This window comes from Camelina sativa, chromosome 12 (genome assembly GCF_030686135.1).
Source record: "Camelina sativa cultivar CO46 ecotype springtype chromosome 12, ASM3068613v1".
NCBI classification, from domain to species: domain Eukaryota; kingdom Viridiplantae; phylum Streptophyta; class Magnoliopsida; order Brassicales; family Brassicaceae; genus Camelina; species Camelina sativa.
The window spans coordinates 37,387,238-37,397,816 of NC_141891.1; the positions used below are offsets into that span (position 1 = coordinate 37,387,238).

At 31.2% G+C, this 10,579-nt stretch overlaps 1 protein-coding gene and 1 pseudogene across 2 annotated transcripts; one reads left to right on the forward strand and one right to left on the reverse strand.

Moving 5' to 3' along the window:
- Window positions 1-571: 571 nt before the first annotated feature.
- On the reverse strand, window positions 572-2,885 carry LOC104730252 (guanylate kinase 1-like; annotated as a pseudogene). The gene is made up of 7 exons (XR_015573743.1): window positions 2,882-2,885; window positions 2,689-2,793; window positions 2,025-2,606; window positions 1,790-1,924; window positions 1,636-1,715; window positions 1,430-1,498; window positions 572-886 (listed from the first exon to the last, which is right to left on the reverse strand). The product of XR_015573743.1 is annotated as a guanylate kinase 1-like (transcript).
- Window positions 2,886-8,531: 5,646 nt separating this feature from the next.
- LOC104730241 (protein LURP-one-related 17-like) lies at window positions 8,532-10,528 on the forward strand. The gene is made up of 2 exons (XM_010449388.3): window positions 8,532-8,884; window positions 10,112-10,528. Exons 1-2 carry the CDS (start codon window positions 8,603-8,605, stop codon window positions 10,493-10,495), a joined length of 666 nt encoding a protein of 221 aa, XP_010447690.1. The 5' UTR covers window positions 8,532-8,602; the 3' UTR covers window positions 10,496-10,528.
- The last annotated feature ends 51 nt before the right edge of the window (window positions 10,529-10,579 follow it).

Consider the following 10,579-nt stretch of genomic DNA (forward strand, 5'->3'; position numbering starts at 1 on the left):
ATCCATTTAAGTAATTATATAAAACATATTTATATATATATATTCTTTGAGATATGTTAATTTTATTTTTCAACAATAGTTACTTACATCTTTATCATTTCAAATTTGTAAATTTTATATGAATCGTAAATTTTATCCTTTGCCAGTATGATTTTTACAAATAAAGGTATATAACAATTATTTGATTGTCTCATATGTATATTTTCTATTAAATATGTGTAACTGACCAAACTATATTAATTCTGATCTTTAGATTTAATTGGATATCTGGTGCTTGTTGAAAGCTATGGATACCTTTCGGCTAACAACGTGCACACTGAACTTTTTTTCGAAATCGAAAACGAAGAGTAAGTTTTCCTATTATAAAACTTTCTTACATATTTATCGTCTTAAATTTACCAAATTTCAAAAATTTGAAGATATACACGATTATTCCGTCATTCATTTATGTATAATTTATTAATATATTATAGAATAAATTTGAACTTTATCAGAAACCTTTATAAATAAATATTTTCATAAATCCAAGCTTTATTAAAAATTTAAGATTCTATTATACAAAAGTCATAAATTAAATAATTCTATTGTTAATAAATTAGATAAGCTTTAATGTTACAATTAAAAAAATTAGATCAAATTAAAGAAACAAATATTATAGGAATATTGTAGGGTAAAAAAATTGTCTTCTCTTTTATCTTGGCTTCCATATCATGTCTTTATGACACCAAACGGATGGGTTTAAAATTTCATCATAAGCGATTTCTTTGACTTGAGGAGCTCGTGTATTGAATATAATCCAATCTGAGAATTTAGTTGTTGTAGTCGTTGAAGGAATCATAACATCATCCTCAAGACCATCCTCATTGTAGTATTGTTTAGGTTTAACCTGTTCAATATTTTTTAAAAAAGAAAAATAATATTTAAAACATGGAATTATCATCAATTCTCATATAACATGATTATTTAAATAATCTAAATGAAATTTAAGCTAAAGATAAAAATTAAACAATTTCGTTTCTACATTCTCGAAAATATACATGGCTATTAACGATCATAGTTTTCCTGCAAATATAGCGATCCAAGTGTAATCAAATTATGAAAAAAAAATTATAAGGATTAGAAATAATTTAACACGTTAATCATTCCGATTATATAAAATAATACCTGATATTAATTAGAAACAAATTTATTGATTGATTCATCTGGTCATTGATACCTATGTCAAATAGTTATTACTATTACATTAACAGGAAAATAAAAGAATAATAAGTTCCATATGTAATATCTTTCTTTAAAAAGATGAAGATAAATATAAGAATATATTATAAATATTCGATTGAAGATTTTTTTTTTTAATGTTATTATAATTTTGAGAACATAATAAAAGAATTAAATTTATAACCTCATCAAAAAAACATAATTATTATACCTTTTTTGAAAGGTGAACCAACAACAACTAAAGCTTTATGATTTATGGATCTTGCTTTCCAAGAAACCACTGTACGAACAGGAAAATAAAAAGAATCAGTGATTAATCATAAAATCAGAAAATCAGAATTAAAAAAAAAAAAAAAATTGAGAACATGATTAAATAATTAAAGGTAAAACCTCAACCAAAAAAACACAATATTATACCTTTTTTGTAAGGTGAACCAACAACAACCATAGCTTTATGATTTATGGATCTTAAATTTTTAATCTAGCCCCAAGAGTTTCTGGAAACAGAGCCGGTACTGTTATGCATTCAGAACATGACAACATTTTGCGCAATTAACAAAAGGTGGTTCACCTTGAGCTTCTTATAGCATTCCTCGAGGTTGTCACTATACAAAATAAGACCAAAATGTCTGACGATTGCCCTTCTTTGATCTCTGCCTTAGCAGTCCTAAGCCGCTTTTGAATTTGCTCCTCTTTCTCGGTTCCTCTGTTTTTTAAGAAAATAGATAGATTGATAATGATCATCCTGGAAAGTGTAATGTAAGATATCAAGAACTCGTATTGTAATTGTAAAGCCTGAATTCTACCTAGCACGGAGCCGAACTTCAAGCTCTTTCATAGAAGGGGGACATACGAATATGAATACTGCATCAAAAGAACTCGCTCTCACAGACCTTGCCCCTTGAACATCAATGTCGAGAATACATCTCTGCGTGGAGCAAAAGAGAAACTCACTGTTTAAGAATCAATCGTACATAAAGCATCATCGATCAATAATCAAAAAGATTTCTTCTATGCCTTTCCTGAATCTGTTACCACCTCAACGGACTCAATGCTGGTTCCATAGAGATTACCGTGAACAGAAGCAAACTCAAGAAACTTCCCATCATTGATTTCTTTCTCCATAAGTTTTTTTTTCAGCAAAGTGATAATGAACACCGTCTCTCTCCATAGACCTGGGAGATCGAGTTGTGTGGCTCACTGAGAACCCAAACATTGAAGGAAACTCCTTCATAAGCATTGAGATAAGTGTTCCTTTCCCAACTCCAGAAGGACCGCTTATAACCCATAACAATAGGTTTCTCAGCATTGCCTCTTACACCTTTACTCCAAGCAACAACTTCCTTCTTTGGTAATTTCTTCTGTTCCCGCACATAAGGACTATCTACCTATCAATGTTTCAACTTCAACACATAAAAGCTCCAAAACAATACTCACAAACATCATAAATTGCTGCAACAAATTACCAACCTCGAGGAACCCGATGGAGTCATTGCAAGGTGAACCTTTCTTAATAACCAAAAATCCGACCTTGTTTAAGAACAGACGCAGAGTACCCCTTGCTAGGCTTAGGACCTGTCCCAAGTAATTCTCAAATCTTTAAGATTTCTTCCTGACATGTAAAGAACAATTCTTGTCACAGAATTGCTAGAAACTACATAACACATACACCCACCAGTTGTTACTGTTCTTGTCATGGATTCGAACCCCAATGGAAAAAGAGTTCCTTTCATGATTTCCACCAATCACAAACTTCCCAAAAGAAATCTCAAATCAGATCATTATCAACCAGTTTTAAACAAACTTGGATCGAAACCGTAGTAAGTGAACTTACTGTTCGACCGCCGATATCGACTGATATGTCAGTGTTGTTGGTTTCAGATTTTACACCGACGCCATTGGAGTCTCCGTTCTCCGGATGATCCAGTAGAAAAGCTGGAGCTTCTCCCTAACGCAACAATAAAAATAGAAAAACAATCAAAAAGTTAAGGAATAATTTAACTAAGAATCAGAACAAATAAATTTTTTTTGAGAACATGTTTAAAGAATTAAACGTAAAACCTCAACCAAAAAAGTACAATTTTATACTTTTTTGTAAGGTGAACCAACAACAACCAAAGCCTTATGATTATTGGATCTTGATTTCCAAGAAACCACTATATGAACAGAAAAATAAATAGGATCAGTTGATGAATCATAAAAAACAGCAAAATCGGAATACAAATATAAATTTGAGAATGAAAGAATTATTGAAATTGATAAAACTATAAATTCAAGAGAAGAGAGTTTTTTTTTCTTTTTTTCTTTGTTGAGGTATGGTGAAAGCAAACGATAGCATTGTATTTATAATTGTAAATGACCTATCTTTTTAGGGTTTCCAGTAAGGAGGTGTATTGTCATCGGTTTTTTTTTTTCTGCAGAAGCCCATTAATTTTTAGATTAACGTCGATATATAAACAATTTAACCCCAATAATTATCTCAAATCTGTAGAATTTGTAGTATAAAACAGAACTATAGTTGTAAAGAGGGTGTTTTCCAAAAAATATAGGGATTAATTTAGCAAATTCTAGTTTTGCAAATAACTTTTTATGCAATTAGATATTCTGTCGATTTTTTTGATCTATTTTTAATGCGAAAGGTATATTTACGTCCAGGGGCAAACTATTTCAACGTCAGGGGCAATTTCATTAATGGCAAAATGGTAATCTTTTGCTGAGATTGAATGTGGGACGTTTTCACTTCTCATTTAATATAATAGACTAGGTAGTAACCCGTGCTATAGCACGGACCAAAATGTTTATTATGACTTGAAATTATTAATACAATTCATTAAATACAGTCCGCAGTGGTGCGGTTTAAAGATAATAGAAAGAAAACCGCTGCCTTCCAACTGCGAACCATTTTTATGTACAAATAAACTTGGTCCTTCCAGGCCTGCTGGCAGGCCTGTTTTTGGGACGGTCTAAAGACGAACAATAAAATTAAGTAAACGAAACTAAATATGTCTATAAGAATGATAAAAAGTATTTTGTGGATTACATAAAAAAATAAGGATTTAGAAATTTATTATAACGTGAAATTAAATAGGAAACCCTGCAAAAAATAAGGAGTTAAATTATTCTAAGGAGAGTTGCTAGTAGAAGCATGGTCTAAAGTATGATGAAACCTAGGAGTATGGTCTAGTGTGTAAGGGTCATGGTCAGGTCTAAGTGAAAATGTGCAAGTGTGAGTGAAGTGAGGTAGTATATGTATGTGTGTGTTCTTGTAAGAAATATATCCAAGCTTAATACAATGTAGTCGTTTAAGTTAAAAAGTGTTTTTATGTCTCTCTTAAAGAAGAACAAAAACAGAGTGCATCAAAGAGAGAGAGAGGTGAAAGGAATGAAAGGAATGAAAGGAATTTAACCTTTGTGAGTGTAAACAAAGGTTAGATGTGGACCATGTGGTGAACTCAACAAGAATACTTGGAGTCGAATGGGGAATCTTCTTTCCACTCACCGAAGCTACTCGTTCAGTCGCTCTTTTTTTTGACTGATCAGTCATCGTCCCAAACTTGGAAAACCTCTCTTTAGTCTCCTCATCCCTTTCTCACTATCTCCTACTTGCCGGTCAACTCGTCTAGAAACCACTTGATCCCAAACCACTTCATACTTCAGGCGCAGTCAATGTTTCTTCAATCTCAAGTCGTAACTTATGTTGTTTCTCCATTACAACTTTGTGATTGAGGAAGCATGTAGAAGGATATACTCTAGTTAATATCCAAGCTCGATTCCTCGTGCTTGTGGTCTCCCACCATTGTTATTGATTCTATAACACTAAGCTCAAACCAATTCCAAGTGGAGTCAATATGATTTTGTTCGTTTTAAAAATCAAAACGCCGCGAGAGCCTCTCATTATTTCTCAAGTTCTAAAACACAAAAACTCACTCTAAAATGGTCTTTCTCTCTCTTGCTTCGTCCAAAATTAGTTCTTAGTTATTAGTAGTTTCGAAGGTATAACGTAGATATGTTTGCCTGAGTTTTATTACTCTTGTGCAGAGTAATAATTTGTGATCGGTTGTATCTTGAAATTTATAAATCGTGATTGTCCGAAAGCACTTACTGCTGATTTATTGAATTAAGGAAAAAAATATTATATCTTGCTTTCATGATTTATATTATGCTTTAATATTTTTCCGTTGTAATTTATTTCTGATTTTGGTATTTTAATACAATTCGTATCTTTTCTCAATTCAGTTTTTTACGCTCCTAATATTTTCTATATCTTTTAAAGATTGGTAAAACACTGCCCTCCAAAACCATGTTATCCTACAGAAACTATAAAAATCTAAGAAATATAGTATGAAAATAAATAATCAGATTCAGACTAATCTGTCAATATATCCTCTTAACGTATACTGTATATAAGTTAATCCAATACCACCAGCGATGAATATCTCTAGATCGATGATGCCGCACTTGTTGATAGCTTAACTAATAGTATGATCACTGCACTTGTTGATGACTTAATTAATATATAATTATTGATGTCCCAAATTATTGATGTCCCAAGAGTTAAGCAAAACGAGAAATCTTGAACTCGAAAGACCCGAAAGATAAGAAGAGAGACAGGTCAGGGGTCTCACGCACGTGGGTTTGATTACTCTGGTGGCCTCGAGAGCTAATTTACCTTCTTTGTTGTGGAACCCATTTTAGTGATGCGTCATGACACGGGTTTAACACGTGTGCTCCTCCACTGTGTCTACATCACTCTTGAAGGAAAATATTTTATGGAGTAATGGCAAACCCGAAGATCAACAAAAATCAGGTTTGAAAATGAAAGGTCTCACTTATATTTTATCTATGTACTTTTCCAATATGATTGATTATTCAAATTATTATGGAAGTTTCGTCTAATGTGAGATGAAATTCAACCATATTATTTCGTTAATTATTTTTTCTTATATATTATAATTTTCTCTACCAAATCGTGTGGAAGAGAGTTATCCTTTACCTAACCAAAACTTTTACGTAGAAAAGGAGAGATTTAATTTAATTTAATTTACTTTTTCAGAAAAAAGGAAAGATTCGAAGACAAGAGGTTCTTGGAGACCTCAAAATTCTATTATCTTCGGTCTAACAAGATTACGTGGCTTGATTTGGGACCTTGCATAATCTTAATTAAAGTTCTTACCTAATACAGTAATTGATTTTTAACATTGACACAATAATATATTAGATATGCCAAATCAATATATCCAGAAACCATGCGTGCCTAAGCCAAATGCTGACTACCTGCTAGTCATTACCCAATCACCGGTAGCCACGCTTGCCTTCGACAAAAGAGTTCCTAGAAAGAATATACCATATCCGTAAGAGCTATGAACTGTAGATGGTCAAAATAATGAGGATTTTTGTCAAAATATACAAGATCTAAGTCACAAATACGTAACTTTTTTAGACAGCTAAATCTCTCGTATATGCATGTTTGAGTTATAGTACAAAGGATGATCATTTGGAAATTTCAACCTCATTTATGTTAAATTTTCAATTTAGATTAAATATTTTAAAAGGATGATTTGAGATATGGCATGCAAAATGTAAATGTTTCGTACGTAAAATTTGTATTTGTACTGTGACGATGATATTTTAACGTGTAGAATGTTATAAATATCTTTACATCTTAAATTATTTTTCAGATAAAAGTTGTGACCCATATTTAAAATAACATTTAAGTTTTATCAGTAAAGTTTTTTTGGTCAAATTCTTATTTTAAAAATTTCTGTTGAAGAAGTTTTATCAGTAAAAAAACTATTATTCTCGCATTCAAATATCAAGTCGCGAATCGCGATATTTAAGAAAGGAAAAAAGATGGCTAGCTACATGAAGTATAGGTGAATACATGGCCACACATACCAACTATATTATTGTATACTCAACTACACGAAATATATGTATTACATGACCACATGCATGAACTATATGACGTCATGTGTTCAACACTATAAACATACAATCTGGTACACTGATTGATTAATTCCGGTGAAGACCGGTGTTGATTCCGGCGTTGACCAAATTTTTTTCTAAAATTAAAAATAAAAATAAGAAATTATTATATTAAATCATTTATGGTTTGTATTAATTAAAAAATATTCTATTCAATATCTAAATATTTTTATATATTTCTTAAATATATCTTAAATGTAAAATAGAAAACCCAAACCTTAAAAAAAATTCTAAAAATTAATTTAACATATTGTAATTGTGTAAAAGAGGGTAAAAATGAAAATGTTCATATGTTAAAAGTAAATATTGTGAATTTTTTTGTTGTTGTTTATATGTTAATTCAATATCTAAAGATATTTTTAATATATTTCCTAAATATATCCTAAATGTAATATAGAGAACTCAAACCTTAAAAAAAATTTCTAAAAAATAATTTAACATATTGTAATTGTGTAAAAGAGAGTAAAAATGAAAATGTTCATATGTTAAAAGTAAATATTGTTAATTTTTTGTTGGTTATATGTTATTTTGAGTTTGTAAATTTTAAAGTAAAGAGTGTCTAAACTTTTTTATAACATTTACCATGCAAAATTTAGAGTAAAGAGTCATATACTCAATCTTTTGCATATTATTTTCTAATGAAAGTAGTTGAATTTAATTTTATTGATTTTGTAGTAATTAAATAATCTGATTATGAGAGATTTATATATATATACATATATATCTTGAAAATAATTATAAATTGTTTTTATATCTTAAAAAATAATTATAAATGATTTTTATTTAACTATTTACTTTAGCTTGAAAAATAAAAAGTAATTAATTATAAGAATGAATATATTAGAGATATATATAAAATATTTGAATATTAAATAGAAAATGTCTTTTAATCATGAAAACCCATAAATAATTTACTATAATAATTTTTTTTTTAATTTAAATTTTTTTAGTGTTGGTCAACGCCGGAGTCAACGTCGGTCTTCGCCGGAGTCAACTGACCGGTGTACTAGATTATATGTCTATGATGTTGACTGCATAACATCATATAGTTCATACATGTGGTCATGTAATATATATACTTTGTATAGTTGAGTATACAATACTATACTTGGCATGTGTGACCATGTATTCAACAATACTTCGTGTAGCTAGCTATCTTTTTTCCTTTAAGAAACACCTCGCAAGTTGCAATAAAGAAGACAAAAATACACTGAGTTATAGTATATAATAATAAGACAATGATATAATATAACAAAGCTAACATCTTTCCTCAATCCACACACATATCCGATCTCTATATATATCATTCTCCTACACCTAACCTTACCATATTCGTTTTGAGATCAATTAGATCCAAACCTTCTTAAAATAGTAAATCAAGAACACTAAAAAACTAATCATGTTCCCTTTCTTGAAGCATCGGTCGAGGTCTGTCCACGGTGAAGATGCACCGTCGTCTCCAGAGTCCAAAGCCACCGTATCCGCAGCAGTGACTGGAGGCGCGTGTACTATACTCACGGTGTGGAGAAAATCGCTTTTGGTGAGTTGTGAAGGATTCACGGTGATAGATTCAAATGGAGATTTAATTTACCGGGTCGATAATTATGCCCGAACCCGGCCCGGAGAACTCATCCTCATGGATAAAGATGGAAACTCCCTCCTCCTCATGCAACGTACCAAGGTAAATATATACACACATTAATTACAATTAACTTCTTTTATATGAATGTGTTTTAGACAATTATATGAATTGTACCACGTCTACAAGATTATAATGGGCTTATTCGTTTGGTTGACGCTGGCGGCTACGGCAGCGGCAGCGACAGCGGCTGCATTTATGTTTTTAACCGCTGAATTGAAACAATGTTTAAAAATATTAGACGCAGGTCGTAGCGTTTGCCGCAGCGTCATGACGCAGGTACCTGCAGCAAGCAAACGAACAATCAAACCTGCGTCTGCCGCAGCCGCAGCGGCAGCCAAACGAACAAACCCAATATCACATACACCTCCTCTTAGAAGGTTATAATATCACATTATATTAGATTGTCAAGAATAAACCACGTCTACACAATCTGGATCTCACAATTACAAAGATTTGAATCTGAATTAACATACACCTTCGAAACTTGACTGATACAAAAAGGTAGAAATACTTTTAAGATTGTAAGAATTCAGTTTCTATCGTCCTTATTACCGATCACTCTTACTATAAGTATTGAATCAATTTGCTTACTATCTTTAGAAGTGTGATAATTTGTAAATACTTGAGAGGTCGCGATATGTTGATAATTATTGTAATCGATGAATGTAGAGCATTTTCCTTTCGCTGATAGACATTTTTTAGCCGATTTTGTAGAAGACGTTTTGTTTTTAGCGATTGAAGATATGCATGAATGAAGATATTATGAATACTCTAGTATAAATTAAGATTGAGTAGGACCAACTACACAACCGTGACACCGTCCACAATAGGTCACGTCAAAATTATATAAGTATTCTGCATGTGGCCAATTCTATTGGCAAAAATTTTGTATAACCCGTCATATTCATTGGGAATATTTTTATATACAAAACTTCATTCAGCATAAAAGATTTGACTATAAAAGTATTCATAATCATAATTGTGCATATAACTACGTCTAGCTAGAATCTCCGAGTATTATATGTTTGACTTTTAATGTCACCAAAATCTACTTTTGACTCACGTGACTACACTGTCGATCTAGATATCCATTTGTACTCATTGCAATTTTATAGACAATGAAATGAAAGGTATTTATAATTAAAACAAAAAAAGCTTTATAGACAATAGTCAATGCCACTTTACAGACTATAGACACTATTTTGAATCGTTTTAAATGTTATAGTCATCATGATCACTTATTAAAATTACCTTTGTATTTTTCAGAAAATTGCGCTTGTAAATAGTTGGGGAATATATGAAGCAAATGATACAAATGGAGAAACAAAAATACCGAAGTGTCCGATCTGGTACATGAGGAAGAACTTAAAGATGAATATTCTGAGCAATAAATCCGACATATTAGCATATGTATTTTCAGGATCGTTCGATAAGAAGAATTATTACATCGTCAAAGGATCGTACAAATGTAAATCATGTAAAATTGTGCACGTCCCATTGAAAAAGACAGTGGTGGAGATCAAAAGGAAAGAGGTCAGAACCAAAGGAATTCAGTTCGGTTCAGATGTTTTTGATCTTGTTGTTAGTCCTGGTTTTGACACTGGTTTGGCAATGGCTTTGGTTTTGTTATTAGACCAAATGTTCTCTTGATATAAAGCTATAAACCAGTTTTTTTTCCCTTTCTTTTTGAAGTCAAATTGTATAGCACTATTTACAGTATCACTAAAATATCAA

Excerpts from the sequence above, each read along its gene's own strand:
- LOC104730241 (XM_010449388.3), top strand. The coding sequence starts at position 8,603 with ATGTTCCCTTTCTTGAAGCATCGGTCGAGGTCTGTCCACGGTGAAGAT. Across the intron at positions 8,885-10,111 it reads TCCTCATGCAACGTACCAAG|AAAATTGCGCTTGTAAATAG; the intron begins GTAAATATATAC and ends TGTATTTTTCAG.